The sequence below is a fragment of the Penicillium cinerascens genome (genome assembly GCF_028974065.1).
Source record: "Penicillium cinerascens strain IBT 15544 chromosome Unknown contig_6_segment0_segment0, whole genome shotgun sequence".
In the NCBI taxonomy this organism is placed as follows: Eukaryota; Fungi; Ascomycota; class Eurotiomycetes; order Eurotiales; family Aspergillaceae; genus Penicillium; species Penicillium cinerascens.
In genome coordinates, this window is record NW_026695295.1 from 2,089,638 (window position 1) to 2,106,542 (window position 16,905).

General features: G+C 51.9%; 4 protein-coding genes across 4 annotated transcripts; 1 reads left to right on the forward strand and 3 right to left on the reverse strand.

Moving 5' to 3' along the window:
* Positions 1–61: 61 nt before the first annotated feature.
* N7498_006767 (ankyrin repeat domain-containing protein) lies at positions 62–1,585 on the reverse strand (the record flags this gene model as incomplete). The annotated part of the gene is made up of 1 exon (XM_058453829.1): positions 62–1,585. One exon carries the CDS (start codon positions 1,583–1,585, stop codon positions 62–64), a length of 1,524 nt encoding a protein of 507 aa, XP_058308020.1.
* Positions 1,586–2,871: 1,286 nt separating this feature from the next.
* On the forward strand, positions 2,872–5,229 carry N7498_006768 (GMC family oxidoreductase; the record flags this gene model as incomplete). The annotated part of the gene is made up of 7 exons (XM_058453830.1): positions 2,872–3,100; positions 3,158–3,283; positions 3,340–3,583; positions 3,634–4,096; positions 4,146–4,217; positions 4,269–4,638; positions 4,697–5,229. 7 exons carry the CDS (start codon positions 2,872–2,874, stop codon positions 5,227–5,229), a joined length of 2,037 nt encoding a protein of 678 aa, XP_058308021.1.
* A 484-nt stretch (positions 5,230–5,713) lies between these two features.
* Positions 5,714–7,231, reverse strand: N7498_006769 (uncharacterized protein; the record flags this gene model as incomplete). Its single annotated transcript, XM_058453831.1, has 1 exon — positions 5,714–7,231. The coding sequence occupies one exon, from the start codon at positions 7,229–7,231 to the stop codon at positions 5,714–5,716; it is 1,518 nt and encodes a 505-aa protein (XP_058308022.1).
* Positions 7,232–8,756: 1,525 nt separating this feature from the next.
* On the reverse strand, positions 8,757–16,233 carry N7498_006770 (type I polyketide synthase; the record flags this gene model as incomplete). Its single annotated transcript, XM_058453832.1, has 8 exons — positions 8,757–8,908; positions 8,974–9,646; positions 9,702–14,041; positions 14,100–15,021; positions 15,072–15,434; positions 15,494–15,762; positions 15,810–15,966; positions 16,024–16,233. The coding sequence occupies 8 exons, from the start codon at positions 16,231–16,233 to the stop codon at positions 8,757–8,759; spliced, it is 7,086 nt and encodes a 2,361-aa protein (XP_058308023.1).
* Positions 16,234–16,905: the final 672 nt, after the last annotated feature.

A 16,905-nucleotide genomic window follows, 5' to 3' on the forward strand; every position in this document is an offset into this window, starting at 1 on the left:
TCTCTTCATCATTGAGCCCTTCGCCGACAAAGCTGTCTCGTAACGCCTTGTAGCGATAGGATTACTTACGAGGCTTGCCCGTTCCTTGAACCCACATCAGAGGGGTCCAGCCATCATTGTCCGCGGTATTCACGTTGACCCCCCGAGTGGTCAGTAACAGCCGCACGATATCCAGCTGGAACTTCCATGCAGCCCAAGAGAGGGCAGTCCGACCCTCTCTGTCTTGAGCATTCGGGTTGACTTGATCAAGTGAAAGGAGATGCTTCAACACTCTGAGCGCGGCATTTGACCGTGTGTGGTGCCCAGTTGAAGGCAGCGGTCCTGCATGGCGCAGGAGGGAGATAATCTCGCGCTCAGCATCTACGGCCTTGAGCTCCTTTCCGGATGCATCAACTGACAGAGGGAAGCCTCCCGCTTTGACGGCACAGATCAAAGGCGTCTGCCCTTTCAAATCTCGAGACTCCGGGTCCACTTGGCCTGTTGCAAGCAGCCATTTGACCATTTCCAACGAAGGCTCCTCGATGGCCTTGAACAGCGAAGTTTGCCCCCCGCGATTCTGGGCGTCGGGACGGGCACCCTTTGAAATCAAAAACTGTGCAGCCTCCCTTTTACCCTTGGCAACTGCGTAGAAGAAGGGCGTTTCACCATTCACGTCGGCACAGTCCACATTGACTTGCTTGGTGTTCAAAAGCAAATTCATGATCGCAATATGGCCCTGCTCTGCGGCATGATGGAAGGGAGATCGGCCATATTTGTCTGCTGCATTGAGCAGAACGTCACCTCTGTCCAGCATAACCTTAACAATGTTCTCCTTTCCATACAGGGCAGCTACCGCGAGTGGTGTTCGAAGCAAGCGATCACGCATGTTTGGATCGAAACCAAGCCCAAGAAGCAGGTTCAACGTAGCCTCCTGCCCTCGCTCTGCGGCGGCTGCCACCGGCGAGGAAATCCTGTTGCCGATTGGGTACGGCGACGATCTGAGACACAGCCTGAGAAGGTTTTCGTTGCCGCCCCGAGCAGCGTCTTCCAAGCTCAAGGCGTCCATTCTGACGCGGTTGTCGGCCAGTAAAATGTACGCGATCCGTTCATTTCCAGCCCGAAGAGCTGCGTTCAGAGCCATGGAGAACTCGGTCCAAGGCAGACACCTCCGCCGAGGGTCAACGTTTACCTCTGCGGCTGCTGAGTATTCCAGCAGAATGCGGACCACGTCTGCGTGTCCTCTGACAGCCGCAATAACAATTGCGCCGTAATTCTCCAAGATGAAAGTTGCGTTGGAATCAAGTATCAACCTCACAATGCCGGCGTATCCATGCCTCGCAGCGAGCTTCAAGGGGAAGTCAAGATCATCCATGATGGCTTTTCCTCCACGTTGCAGCATCGCGTGGGCTAGATCCTCGAAGCCATGCTGGCACCCCCATACTAGCGCTCTCCATCGCATACGCTCGGGGGTCAGATCGTAGAATGCCTCTCCCAGGATACGATGCATCTGATGGCTGGTTCGCATCAGTGCAGACATACTTTGCATGGAGGTCACCCGCCGTCCGATCATGAGAATGAGCTCCTCTGGTAGATCGGAGAGCAGCATCTGCTCTGATGTTAGTGGTGGACTATTCGAACGGGGACAGGGCTCTTTACCGTGACACGGCACCGCTCTCGAGAGGGCGAATGCAGGACCGGGGTAATTCTGACTGTACCCAGCCAGTAGAAGCCGAAGAACAACAGAGATAGGAAAAGTAGAAACATTGGTTCCATGAATGGTTGTGTTGGTTGGGGTAGCAGACTATCTCAGAAGGCGCGTTGAGATGCTTCGTCTTTTCCAAGACGCGACTTCCAACGGAAGTCTCCAAAAACCAGTGAATGTCCTCAAGGCAGGCGCGTCCTGCCATTAATTTTGGGCAGGCGCGACAAAGTCATGGCCTCAACCCCCCGAATGTCTGCCATGCATACTTTGCTCAGTTAGTATAAGAGCGCATGCTGCTTGTGTACAGTATCCACGGCACCGCAGACGTCTAGAAAAGTGCCGCATTTCAAAGGGATAGTTTCTTTTCGATTTTTGTTCTTTTAAACGCCCTCATTTTCTCTTTATGTGATAGAATAGCGAAGAAGGGAATATGAAGCCAAAGTAAAGGATCACCAATCGCGGGCCAAGTCCGGCTCGCGTATTTAGGTCCAGACAGGAGAGTCCAGACTGGTCTGACGCAGATTTTGATTGCGATCGCTGGTGAAAAGCCTATCGCGTGGGCCGTCGGGAGACCCACCAGTGGAGCCCAACAGCATCTCCTTTGATTCCTCGGTGGCTGCTCGTCCATGCGCCGCCTGTCAATAGTCGGTGGTTGGGCTTGCACTGCACGGCTTGCCTTCACCCATCTTTGTGACACCAAAGCCACATTGGTGATGGCGATTCACCAAATGGCTGTACGTTGCGAGATCAACTCCGTAGGTATCTTCGGGTCAGCAATCACGAAAGAGCAGATCTCCACGATAAATCCTGCTTCGCACAGGATTGCGTCATACTTTTGAGATTATCTGGGATCGACAGAATATGATATGGCAATCAGAAACATGGCTGGGAATGTGTGGCTAGCGCGGTGGACCGGTTGGACAGAAAGGCAACGATCGATGAATTGATTTGGACGATCTGACGGGAGAGTTTCAGGTCGCACGCGTAAAACTCAGACTATGCGTGGGACACACAAGCTTTCCTTGGTTCGGCGCCGGTGCAATCTTGGTTGGATGTGATTGCCCAGGGACAGGTACAGGTACGCCCAATGCACTTAGTCAGGGCGTGTTTCTGGTTTCCCTATTAAGGTTTTGTAGAAATATCTTCCCCGATTTCAATGACCTGAAGCTCTCTTCGTGTACGACCGTAATATGCGGCCTAGCCTGTTTGTTCCGATTGTAGGCGCAAGTCTTGCGCTCACCGTTCCCTTGGTGCGCGCGTTATCCCCGCGCACGCAGATTGCCGACTCGTACGACTTTGTGGTCATCGGCGGTGGTCAAGCTGGTCTCGTGCTGGGTGGTCGCCTGTCGGAGGATTCAAAGCATACCGTCCTCGTTCTTGAGGCGGGCGGCAATGGAGACGACTATCGAGAGCGTATCGGTATGCGCCCGATCCATGGACTCGTCCGAGAAGCTTGCTAAACACGCGTCCTTGCAGATACCCCGGCGGATTCTTACTTTGATTCACTGTGGACAACCCCTTTGAATTGGGCCTTCTACACCGTTCCACAGCCCAATGTAGACGATCGTGAGATTTATTGGCCTCGTGGCAAGGTCCTGGGAGGTCAGTATCTATGCCCCTTCGGTGAATGGGCCAATTTAACACGGCAGAAAATACAGGCAGCTCCGCCATCAATGGGTTGTATTTGACCCGCCCCGGCGAGGACGAGATTAATGCCTGGCAAGGCATGCTCGGTGACATGGACGGAGCCGACAATTGGGGTTGGGACTCCTTCTACGCTGCCATGAAGAAGAGCGAGACGTTCGATGCGCCAAGTGATGCTATCGCTAAGCAGGGAAACATCTCTTGGGACGCCTCGACTCATGGCACCGACGGCCCAATTCACGCCTCGTATCCTGGCTTGTGCGCTCAATCCGCTCCTCCGATTCCTTACCAGACTAACCTTTCCGCAGTACATTCGACCAAGTTGGCCAGTGGACACCTGCTTTGGAGGCCCTCGGCATTGCGGCTTCCGACCAGATGTACGGTGGTGAGAATTGGGGTGCTGAGGTCTCAACTTCCTCCATCAATCCCTTAAACTGGACTCGTTCCTACAGCCGAACCGGATATCTCGACCCGCTGGCCGACCAAGGCAACTACGACGTGCTCGCCAATGCCCATGTCACTCGCATTCTCTTCGACAGTTCTTCTCCCTCCGACAACCTCACGGCTAATGCTGTCGAGTACACCACTGATGGTGGAGCTACTACGTTAACTGTCAACGTGACCAAGGAGGTTATCCTGGCGGCTGGTACGGTCGGCAGCCCCGCTGTCCTGCTCTATAGTGGTGTTGGCCCCAAGGACGTCCTTTCTGATGCTGGTGTTGACCTTGTGTCTGAACTCCCGGGTGTTGGCCAGCACTTGCAGGATCATTTCGTGAGTTATCTTCATACCCTTAGCGAGGACAATTGACTGACTCCAACAGAGTGCCACCGTGACCTGGACCACCGACGTGGAGACTGCGGGTTCTATCTACTATGAAAATCTTACCGAGAAGGTTTGTTATGCCCACGTACTATCTACGTTGGTATGCACTAACGATTTTCAGGCTGATCCCCTTTTTTACTCGTACATCGATTCTGCCATCGCGTACGTGAATGCTTCCTTCTTCTACGGCAGTGATGTCGATAATATGGAGGCAACAATACTGGATTCAATCGACCAGTATGCACCCAATACCACCTATGACGCTGGGGTCGTTGCTGGCTACAAGGCAATTTGCAATACCACGGCATCCAAGATCATGAAGAGTCCTACAGGCCTCATTGAGTTGCTCTTTATGAACAGCGCTGCTAGTGGTGTTATTGGTATTACTGCCGCGCTGCAGCACCCCTACAGCCAAGGCCGTATCTACATAAACTCCTCTGATCCAATGGCCTACCCCGTCATTGACCCGAACTATCTGAACAACACCGCTGGTATGTTCTGGTCTGCTACCAATGCAAGGCTTCTATGACTTACATGAATACCTTACAGATTACGAGATCCTCCGCGAAGGCCTCAAGTTGGCACGTCGCCTGGGTGAAACTTCCCCGTTGAGCAGCAATCTCACCGGCGAAACAGCTCCAGGTTCATCCGTCCAGAGTGATGACGAATGGCTGGACTGGCTGCGTGCCGAGGCTAGCTCCGAGTTCCACCCTTCGTCTTCCTGTGCAATGCTCCCTCGTGAACAGGGTGGTGTAGTCGACGCGAACCTTCGCGTGTATGGCCTCGCAAACGTCCGCATCGCAGACGCCAGTGTCCCTCCCATTGCCCTGTCCACGCATCTGATGGCTTCAACTTACGGGTTGGCCGAGCAGGCGAGCAACATCATCCGGGAATTTTACAACCCAAAGTCCACAACAACAAATTCCTCCACCAGCGCCGCCTCAAGTGGCAGCACTGTCGATCCCGCGAAAAAGAGCAACGATAGCCCGACTGGCTACAAGGACACTTTACCCTTCGGGATCTGGATATCCGCCATGCTTGTGACAGTGCATGTTGCGGTCGCCTTGAACCTGTTCCTTTAGGTTCGGAGGGTGTTGACTATAGGTACATATGAAGCCAGTTGTGACCGACTCTTGGCATTTACGAAGTTATGATTCAATCTGCGCAGCATGTTTGAACTTACGAACTTGGGGGACGGACGAATGGCGTTGTGACTGGAGCCAATCGGACGGGCTTGTTCCATCAACTACACATAGATCGCATCGTTAGATAACGTACAATTAATGAAGCATGAATTTGAAGAAGAATATAGAGAGAAGCCGGATGCCCAATCTAGGAATGAGCAACTTCTATCATTAGGCGATGTTCCAGAGTAAACCCCGGGGAATTTCACGGGCAGTAGGACAGGGCGAGAACAGTGCAGTTCACTCCGGTGCGTGTATATGGAAAAAACACAACAAGTCGCCCAAAATGAAGACGCCACGAATCGCACAATGTAAAAACAAAACGTATCATGAATCGTATCATAAATCTTGGAATCATGTCATATCACCTAAATCTTATCCATCATGAATCAAAAATAGGCCCGTAGGCCGGAATCCCTTGGGATTCAAATTCGTAAATAATCTTTTGTGTCATGGCGGGGTTGCTAATCACGAACACAGCCTCCGCATCGAATTCCTTTACTTGGCGGCGCACGACAGGAAGCATGTCAACACGGCCGTCGCGAGTAGTGTCCATAATGATCGGATCCGGCCCCATTCGGTGGACAAGAGCAAGGACGTCCCGGCCGTAGGTTTTCTCCGGTGAACGGGTCTGCCAGATAACCTTAATCAATGGACGGTTCTCGTCGCCTAGGAATCCTAGGCAGGGCCCTATGCCGGACCCCGTGGTCACGATAACGATGCGGCTGAAAAGGCGTAGACCGTAACCGACACCGCGCATCAGCGCCCCGCGCTTCCAGAGGTGCGTTGGTGGGTTCCGGATTGTATCCCCCGTCCAGTCTCCCGCTTTCGACACAACAATGGAGAACCTCTCTTTGCTGTTCTTGCCTTCCGGAGTCGGGTCTGGGAAACCGGCGAAACTGTGCCAGTCGCGGAGAGGGTGCTTGGTCACTTGAATACCCTTGGCGAAGGCGATTGGTGTGTGAGAAAAGTGGAGTCGGATAGCGTGAGAAGAGAGAGGCTCGGCATGGACTGGGACCTTGCGCAATAGTAGCCACGGGTGGGCCACAACAACAACGGCCGCGATCAAGAGCCAAAACGCGGGAAGTGTGACGAGGAAGTGTCCAAGACTTTGTTGCTCTGCCCTACAGACTTCATGGGCAAAGAGCATCAGTAGGACGACAAAGAGGGCCAGAATAAGCCATGAGGCGAATCGGTGGGTGAGCTCAAAATAATCATGGACCTTTCTGCGGAAAGTAGGGTACGCCACTACTACCATCACCACAAGGAGTACGAGGATGATGTACGCAACAGCGATTGGCGCGGCTGAAAAAGTGAAGCCTGTGGATGTACTGATGGGAGAATTTGTCCAATATAATTTTGACACCGCAGCAACGAAGCCAATGTACCAGACTAAAGATGCAGTACCACAGCCACTGTGAACACCACCGTAGTGGGCTGCCTTGGCGGCAATGCGGCGCAGGAAAAGTGGTGCAGATCGAGGAAGTGAGCACACCAGTCTGTAGATGGCGTTGACGACCATTGGGTGCCGAGCGAGACCGCACGATACAAGGTTGACAGCAGTTGCATCGACGAGTGCCAGAAGCTGTCGATCAGATGTCATCACGTAAAGGAAAACAGCGAGATTTGCACAGAACACAATCGTGAACAGTCGGCGATAGGTCGTGAACATGGCATATCTCAGATGAGAGAACCACTTCCGTTGCGGCTTGGTCGTTTGAGCCTCCAAGTCAACGAGGTCGGGAAAGGTGTGGCCACTGGACAGGATTTCCTTGGTTACGGGGCCATCTCCAGCCTTTTCGGCATCCGTGACAATGATATTGTTGAGGACGGGCGGATTGCAAACTACCTGAGCCGGAGGCGTCGGCATGCATAGGCCGTTCTTCTCGGGGTCTGCCATGCTTGAGGGAATGTACAACGGGGAGGGAGTAGAACGGTTGAAAGTATGCAGCACTAGATAAAAACTACAGTATTTCTCGAGGGAAACCAGACGAGGTCATATGCAATTTGTACGATATCTGCCGGGCATTCAAAAATTACCTTGGGGAATCCCACAGTTCCCGACTTGCATCTCTAGCTTGGAAGTGGGGGCCTAATCCATGATTTCCATGGTTCTACGGTATGGATATGCATGGCCCAGAGACAGAGCCTTGCCAGAAGAGATGGCAATGGCATAATGATGTCGCCAGTGACTTACCTTCCTGCGGTAACAAGTACCGGCTTGCTGGGAACGGTGGACTAAGGTCCAGCCAAGATCGACAGTCTACCCCTCAGTCGTGGATCCTTACCAGTCACATTTCCCGAATAAGTTATATTGGATTGTTGACGGAATCGGAGAACCTGGGCAAGACCTGCGGTGTGCTTCGACGGACCCCGTCGGTACCGTCCCGATGGTGAATGGAGCCTCGCCAGGCAAACTTTCCTTAGATCCGAAACTTAAACGCAAAAGAAAATGACCAAGCAAAGAAAAGGAAGGAACTCTACGGCGGAGAAAGACGGAGAATGATAAGACTCTTCTCGGTGGGGGGTCTGTTGGCGCATGCCTTACTTCATGCTTCTCAACATCCTAACGGCAAAAGAGACAATGCCCTGAGGTATCGGGTCACACGGGCAACATGCAGCATGGAGATATCGATCAGGCAAAATTACGAAACCACCTCACCGTGGTTTCGATAGAATTCGGAAAATCTCCAGACTGATATCATCCCAGGTGGCGCAGGAAGTCGGTGAATGCAACCACCCCGCTCGGGAGTATTAGCTCTGGAATCTTCCAAGGCTCCAAAGTTACTGCGAAAAAACCCTCTGTGGACCTGATCGCTCGATCGCGGCAGTGTCGATCAAGTTCCCAGGAAACGCTGCTGGGGTCACTAACGCCAGCCGGTTAGTTTGGTGGACCGCCCCAAGCTTCCGATGCAGAACTCTCCCAGCCACCCCAGTATACTGCTTTTGCATGTTGCATGTTGCATGCACCGTGGCCGTCCCGCAGGGGCCGCGGGAGACTGCTTCGAGGCTGAATGCACATTGAAAATCTCTCGTATGTAATGTGTCGACTAACTGAGCGACGGCCACTGGCCGAGACCCACAACTGACACCCAACTGGCGGTATGTTCTCTCTCCTCATTGTGGACCCTGGTGTTAACGAATATTCGAACGTTTCAAAACGAGGTATTGTATGTAACAAACACCGGAGTCTATACACACATACGCATACAGATTTGACTGAAAAATCGTGAATTCATAGATCTATCAAACTCAGACACAAAAGCGGTGGGAAATGGGACGCAGAATTCAAAAATAACGGGAACAAGACATCAGATAACTTCCAAGCAAGAAAGTCAGACATGGAAGTACACATTCAAGGTCATCACGGGCATTCACTCGTTCCTAGCCATGGGTAGGTGACCTGACCGCAACGGCTGCATTTTTTAGCTCGAATGCGAGACAAAAGAACTAGCGGATGCAATTTTCTTCGCCAATGCCTTTGTCGGTTGCGATCCTAAGAACTCAAAAGAGGACAACTCCGCTCCCAACTCCCGGGAGACCCAGTTCTGGACGGATGTGGCCTTGAGGGAATCAACTAGAAAGTATTGTCAGAATCGTACTCCCAACTCAATGGAAATGGTTCGAAGAATAGAAACTTACCACCCAAGGCGGATAGAGGCAAATCATGGTCGATGGAATCAGCTGTTGTAGCCATTGCATCTGCCAAGTATTCACTGAGAGCGTTGATGACAATCTGAGCTGCTGTATCGATGGAATCCGAATTCTTGAGCAGAGTGGCGGTCTGTACAGTAGAATCATCACTGTTTTCAACCACAAAAGAAACCCGATGATCGAATTTCCGATCCAAATTCCACGCTGTAGAGGCATTCTTGCGTGACAAGGAGTCTGTCATGCCGGCAATGATCTGGGGTGGAAGGGAAAGCTTGCTGTTGATGATCACTTGGAGCAAGATCTGGAGTTCGGAAGTCATGATTTCTGTACCCTCGAGATGCTTGTATCTGCGGCGGCGTTGCTCCTGGTCTTCGCCAATGTCACTCATTCCACTGGCATCAGGAACGAGACCGATGTTGATGGAATGGCCAGGAAGGCCATGGTTCCGTCGCCATTCCATGAGAGCGTCAATGAAACCGTTGCCGGCGGAATAGTTGGCCTGCCCCATGTTGCCAATGACACTTGCCACGGACGACAATGCGACGAAGAAATCCAAGCTTTTCTCATTAGAGAAAAGCCGGTGTAAATTTAATGTCCCGCGAATTTTGGGATCCGTGGATTGAGTCCAATCTTCGTAAGTCATTTTTTCAAACATTGAGTCCTACAAAGAAAGTATGAGTTAGCTAATGGCAATAATGTAAGGATGGGTGAATTACCCTCAGAACTGTTGTGCACTGGATCACACCTGCGACGGTCCAGTTTTGCTTCTGAATCTCAGATGACAGTTCGTCAATGTCTTCCTTCTTGGAAATGTCACAGCGGACTATATCTGTGTGGCATCCCCGACCGCGAAGCAGATCGAGGGCTAGTTGCTGGCTATGCTGGGTCCCTCCAGACCGGCCAAGGAAAACCAAATGGCGCGCTCCGGACTCCACCAATGTATCGGCAAAGGCAAGGCCTAAGTTGCCCAGTCCACCAGCCAGAATGTAAGTATTCATCGCCGACAAACCAGTCAGTTCTGGCAATGGGAGCACAATGGGAACTTGACCCGGTGCCTGAAGGTCGACTATGGCCCGGCCATTGGTCTCTTTGCAATGTTTAACAGCTCCCTGCAAATCGGAAACGGGGAATTGGGGGTAGGCTTCCACCCGTTCCAGAATTTGACGCTGATCCATTAAGTCAAAGACATGGCGAACTGAAGAATGGAGAATACCGGGCTTCTCCGAGAATGTTTTCTGGAGTCGTGGCGAAGAGAAGGTGCAGCCACTGTCGATGAAGCTTTCGGGAAGAGCGCTCAATTTCATGTCGCTAGAAAGATTGATGAACTGTCCACCTTGGACCAGGCATCTTGCGGCAACGCGACCCGCATATCCGCCCAGGAAGCAAATGCTTGCTTCGACTCCACATCCGTTGGTCAGTCTGGATACGCGTGATTCCAGACTTCCGTGTGTGCTCAGAATCTGATCCTTCAACGCTGGGTAACGATACGAAAGAACCTCAATTGTCTCCTGAGAGTCGGTGGCCACGATGACCTGCATACTTTTGCTCACGGCGTAGTCAATCATCGCCCGGAGATTTTGACTGATTGACCCGACCAAGAGAAGCGAGGAATTTGAACTCAGGCGACTCACTTCGGTGAGGATTTGATGCGCAGTGAGGTAGGCGAGAGGAGTTGAGATAGCCTGTGCGGGATGTGCGGTTACGGGAATCTTGATGGTGTCGCTCTCCGAGACACGCAGTGTTGTTGACAGTCCCGATTTTTCCGAAACTAATGTCACCACTTTGTCGCCAACAGCCAGGTCGCGCACACTGGTTCCGATCCTGGTAACTTGTCCAAGAATTTCAAACATTGGCAGACCCGTCTCAAGGGTCTTACCCGAATCTCTGCCCAGATCAAAGACGGTGGCCATCTCAACCAGGAGCTCTGTGTGGTCTGCCGGAAGTTCCCCTTCAGGAATGCATTTCTCTTCCCAGTGTGCATTGTGGACATCCTGGAACTTCAACTCAAGGGTTCTAGGGTCAGCTGTCAGATCGGCCATCACAGGCCGAGGTCCCTTCGACAGAGTGTGCATGGCCTCGTCCACTGCTGGAGTCTCAAGGATGCGCGGAACCAACAGTCGTCCGTTGACTAGACGATACTCCATGTCTGGCCGGCGTGAGTTCTCTTGCATGGTGAGTTGCATAACCTGCAGGATCCCACAAGCCAGGCCAAATTTGTCGTGCAGATCCTCCCTGTCGACAAGTAGTTGAGGAATCACAGTATTCCAGTTCTCATTGCGGAGCGTTCGCAGAATGCCACTTGAAGCACCATATCCACTATTCTCAACGGCTCCTTGACTCCAGAACGGTGAAACCCAAAGAACGTATTGGGATTTCATCAAATGTTGGAGCCTCTCAAGGTCATCTGCCGCGCAGTCGGATACCAAGGGACCTGCCAAGTCAAGCAAAGAAATCACAGTCTTTCCTGCCAGCGTGACCGCCTCATCCAGCCCCAGGGATATCATGCGAACATTGTGGGCGGCAAAGATCTTTTCAAGATGGCCGAAAACAGGGTTTGAGTCGGGCTTACTCTTTCCACTCAGGATGAAGATCTCAGAGTCTGTGCTCCACGAGACGGGTGTTGGGCGTGCAACGATGAATTTGCGATCTTCAGTCAAGCTATGAATTTCCAGGCCGTCGAAGCCCTTCAAAGTCTCCACCGCAAAGCCCAAGTTTGCGTCTGGGACGCGGATTGCTGTAAAGCCTCTGCGGTCAAGAATGGTGCGCAGGAACGGTAGAATAGTTTCACTGGTCTTGTCACTCCAGATTTTGAGCTCATCGATCACGACAAGATCATACAACTCCTCCGGAAGAGCCGAGGATAGAAGGTCGTCAAGTCCAGTGATGGGAATAATGTGAGTGCCAATGTCAGATGCGTTGGCCCTCGCCTGATCATCGGGGCCACACAAGGCCATAGTGACATTTGCAAAGTAAGGTCGCTTCCTGGTTCTTGGCTTGAACTCGTCGACACTCCGGATCCAAGCACTCGATACATCGGAAGTAGTGATCAAGGACTTGGCGTCCCCATTTGTATGGCACAGCCGCTTGATCCAGTCACTCAACTGTAGGCTGCTGGCTTCCACGGCCGGATCTTTGCTTCCGTCGTTACGAATTTGGCGAGAGACAACAGGCGACTCCAGATGTTCGTCCCAAACAACGGAGGAGTACCGGCTTTGAGAGACCATATCGTCTACCTTTTTTGACTTGGGATTGAAGGGAAGACGACCAAGGTGAACACCCTCGAATGTGATCCAGGGCTTGGACCAGGAGGGATCTGACGCGATACAGTGAGATCGCGATTTGCCGTCTCGCAACTGAGTCTCTGTATGGATGGCAAACTGTTTACCTGCTTTCGGTTGGAAATTATCGGAGATGTAGACATGGTCAACTCCGATAGGGATGTTGGCATTCTGGCTGGCCAGGGCCTCGGAACAAGACAGAAGGGCAGATTGGAAGAGGCAATCCAGAGTTGTGGGGTGAATGAAGCTGGGAGTCTCCTTTTCATTTGGCATCCCTTGTCTGGTGTCTGTGACAATTCCCGATAGCCAAAGACGAGGCTCCGACGGGCAGAACGAGACATCAGTGATGGTCTTGAAGCACGGTCCAACGGTCAGTCCTCCTGTATGAGACAACCATTGGTACGCTTGCCCGATATCAGCCGGTTGTGCGACTGCCTTTGTATCTTTAATTCGGGTTAAATTTGCCTCCCAGTTTGCGATCTGCTCATCGTCATCGTCATCTCGAGCCTCGTGTCTCGTGGTGAATGAGCCCTTTGCATGTTGAATCCAGGACCCTCCGGATGGAAGCGAAAAAATGCCGAATTGGTACCAGCCTGGCATTCCTGGATGTGGCGAGACTTGAAGCACAGTCTCGAGACCACGCTCATCCTCCGGGATCACAATACCACGCACGAACTGGAGGTCTTGGAATTCAATTCCCTTAACTTTGGTCTGGCCACCGGCTAGTTGTCGCGCTGCCTCGGTGACCATCACCAGCATGCCTGCGGCCGGGAAGACGATCGATCCAGCCACAACATGATCCGCCATCCATGGATTCTCTGACAATCTCAGGAAGTTTCTCCATCGTGGCTCGAGGGCGTTTTGATAGTCCAGAGGGGCTCCCAAGATATCGTGACGCGGATACTTGCGCTGTCGCAACTGAGCTGTTTCCAAAGGCTCATGCCAGAAGGACGTTTGGTGGTTCCAAGGATAGGACGGCAAATCAGAAACCATCGCCGGGGGAGTGCAATCGACACTGCTGTTGACCGCAGGAAGGTCAACTGTATGTCCTGTGCTCCAAAGAGACCCTGCAACTTCCACTGAAGTTCGTAAAGCGCTCTGATTCCGCATAACAAGCGAGTAATACGGCAGTGATGCCATGTTAGTGTTGACAGTCCGCAAGATCTGGTTGACAGGTCCCTTAAGGACTGCATGTGGGCCGATTTCAAGCAAGATAGTCCATTTGATGGGCACTGGTCGTCTGCGAGCCTTGCTAGTTTCGCTCAGACTTGCGAGCTGCGATACTGCAGCGGTGAATTCGACCGAACTGATCATATTCTGGACCCAATATGATCCACTTAAGTCGCCGGGGTAGACACGCTGCTTTGTGACAGATGAAAGCATAGGGATCGATCCGCCATGGCGATCCTCCGGCTTGATGCAATTGATGGCGTTGCCGACGACTTCAACTAGCTCTTCCATGTGAGGGGAGTGATAAGCTGTATCTACACGCAGCTTGCGTGCAAAGACGCCATCTTTCTGCAGTCTTTCCTCGAGCTGATCAATGCGGTCCACATCTCCAGAGAGGGTTGTGCTGGAAGGGCTGTTCACACAGGCAACAACCACCGAGCGCGGAGGAAGGTCCTCGAGGTACTTTTGTGCACTCTCTGGCGAGATGCCAGTAGCGAGCATGCCTCCTCGTTTGTCACTCTCGGAAATCTGCTGTGAAAAGTAGCCACGGAACCACGCGACTCGTATAGCATCTTGCTGCGTAAGATATCCAGCTGCATACGCAGCAGCTAAGCAGTATATATTTGTCAGCGTCTGATCTCCACAATTCAAACATGGAACACTCACCAATCTCGCCACTGGAGTGACCAACAACCGCATTGGGATAAACAGACCAGCTGGCTAGAAGGTCGACCAGAGCAATCTGGAGTGCGCAGGTAATAGGCTGGCTGCGATCAGGTCGGTTGATGCGACTGTTATTTGTCTTTGCTTGAATCTCTCGAACGATATCGAACGGGCATCCCATAGAGGTGAGGATCTGTTGTGACCGTGCCATGCTTTCTCTAAAAGTGGGAATCCTTAAAAGCTCCTTACCCATTCCAGCCCACTGGCCACCCTGACCCGTGAAGATAAAGGCAATTCGGGTCTGCGCCTTGCGGCTAGCACGGGAAAACTTGAAAAGCCCCTTCTGTAACGTGTTCTGCAGCTGGTCAAGTGAGTTTGCAACCGCAAAGCTGCGGAAGCCCAGCTGTGAGCGGCGAGTGAGCATTGTATGAGCAAGGTCTTTCAATGAAGTCTCGCACGAAGCTTCTTGCTGCCGCTGGAGAAATGTACTCCAACCTTGACCAAGGCGGTCGATGCCAGCTTGGTCGAATGTAGAGAATACCACGACACGAGGTGGCGGCGATCGGTCTTCCTCACCGAATGCTTCTTTAACGCTCTCCAGAATAATATGCGCATTGGATCCACCAAATCCAAACGAGTTGATACTGGCCCGTTGTGGAAGATGCTCTGGCCATGGCATCGTTTTGTCGCTCAAACGTAACCGCCAATCATCAAGCCGGATCTTGGGGTTGAGGTTTTTGAACCCGGCATTTGGCACCAATGTGCCTTTTTCTAAACAGAGAACTACCTTGATCAAACTAGCGACACCCGCGGCGCCTTCGGTGTGACCGAAGTTTGTCTTTACCGAGCCCACATATATGGACTCGTCCGTAGGCGTTCGTGCCTGGCCTAATGTCATACCAACGGCAGACAGCTCTGTGGGATCCTATTCAGAGGGTCAGAAATCGGCTGATTCAATGCATCTATTTCACGTACACCGACCGGTGTTCCGGTCCCATGGGCTTCAAAATAAGCGGTATCTCTCATGGAAAGGCCATGCCTTTTATAGGTCGACCGGATCAAGTTCGCTTGAGACGTTGGACTGGGCAAGGTAATACCGGGGGTCCGGCCATCCTGGTTGATTCCTGTGCCGCGGATGATGGCTCGGATATTGTCTCCATCGGCTAACGCCTGGGAGACGGGCTTTAAAAGGACTGCACCGATGCCCTCCCCTCGGCCGTATCCATTTGCAGCCTCATCAAACGAGTGACTGATACCATCTGCACTCATCATGTGCATATAAGAGAGTCTTTGTGTAAAGTTGGGGTGTAAAATGAGACTCGCTCCAGTCACCAGGGCCTGTCATGGAATGTTCATTTTTAGTTTGTGTCGAAACAGAGGAATCCAGCAGTACGCACCATTCCACATTCGCCAGATCGTAAAGCTTGAGCCGCAAGATGAACTGCAGTCAAACTTGAAGAACACGCAGTGTCCATCATAATGCTCGGCCCTTGAAGGTCGAAAAACCATGATAAACGATTGGCCAACATAGTTCTTCCGTTTCCAGTAGCAGAGTTATGGGGCATATCATATATGTCTCTCGTTGATAGTAGCTCATAGTCATTTGTCATTGAGCCGGAGTACACTGCTGTGTTGCTCCCTGGAAGTGTGTCTATTGGGATTCCGCCTATTGTGCAAGTTTTAGCTCAATTGATCCCATAATATTTCATTTACCGATCGCCTCACCATTTTCAAAGGTTTCATATGCAACCTCGAGCAACAATCGCTGTGCCGGGTCCATTCCCGCCGCCTCCTTGGCGGTAATAGAGAAAAACGGGGCATCAAAGCGGGATGGATCCTCTTTTAAGAAAAACCCACTGTCATGATTGATCTGTTCATCCTGTTTAGCATCATGACACCGAATTCAATTCCGTCGAGGCATTCATACCGCGCCGTTGCGCTCATGAGTGGGATGATGCCAGGCTGAAGCTTCATATCGGCTGGAAGGGACAGTTCCATGGCCAGTGCGTCCCTCACACAGCATCTTCCAGAAATCCTCGACAGAGGTCGCACCACCGGAGAAGCGGCAGCCAATTCCAATGACGGCAATTGCCTCCATTTCTGGGTTGGCAACACCGGGGGTTGGTAGATCGGGCATGCTGTGGATATGGAAGTGGTTGAAGGGAAGTTGGGCTGAAACTCGGACTCGCAGAGGTAGAATTTTGTGGGGTATTATACTCACGATTGTGCCATCTTAACTCGGCAGGTCCCCCAACAAGTCCCATCGATATTACAGGCCGTGGGCTTGGAACTTGAAACTACGATTATTGTGGGCAACCTCGCAGGTTCTCATGCATACTTTACGGTCGAATGAGCAGAGGGCGTCCGGCGGAGCTCCCAAAAGTACTAACCTGTAATTTCTTTCCGGGAGGAATCCTTTCGTATCCTGGAAACGGCCTGGAACTCTATCAATTTACCTAATGTGTCCGGATACCATCGTTTCCGCGTAGATTGCATGGGAATCACGGTTGAGCCGTGGGTCAAGCAAGATCGACGGGACGGTTTCTCTTTCGTGGGCTTGCAGCAGTGCAATAGCAAGCAATCTAGCCGATCGTTCGTGCCGCTGGGCCTATGCGCGGCTGAAATTAGCGGCTGAGTAGGTAGATCATATTTAGGAATGTCGGTTACTGGCAAGTGGGGGGGGACATCGATCCACGAACCGGATCGCCAATGGCACGTGTTTACGGAGGGAGGTTCTGGATTACGATGTAGTTTTGGCGAACCACTCTGAATCGTGCTTTACAATACCCCACTATTATCTAAATTTCTT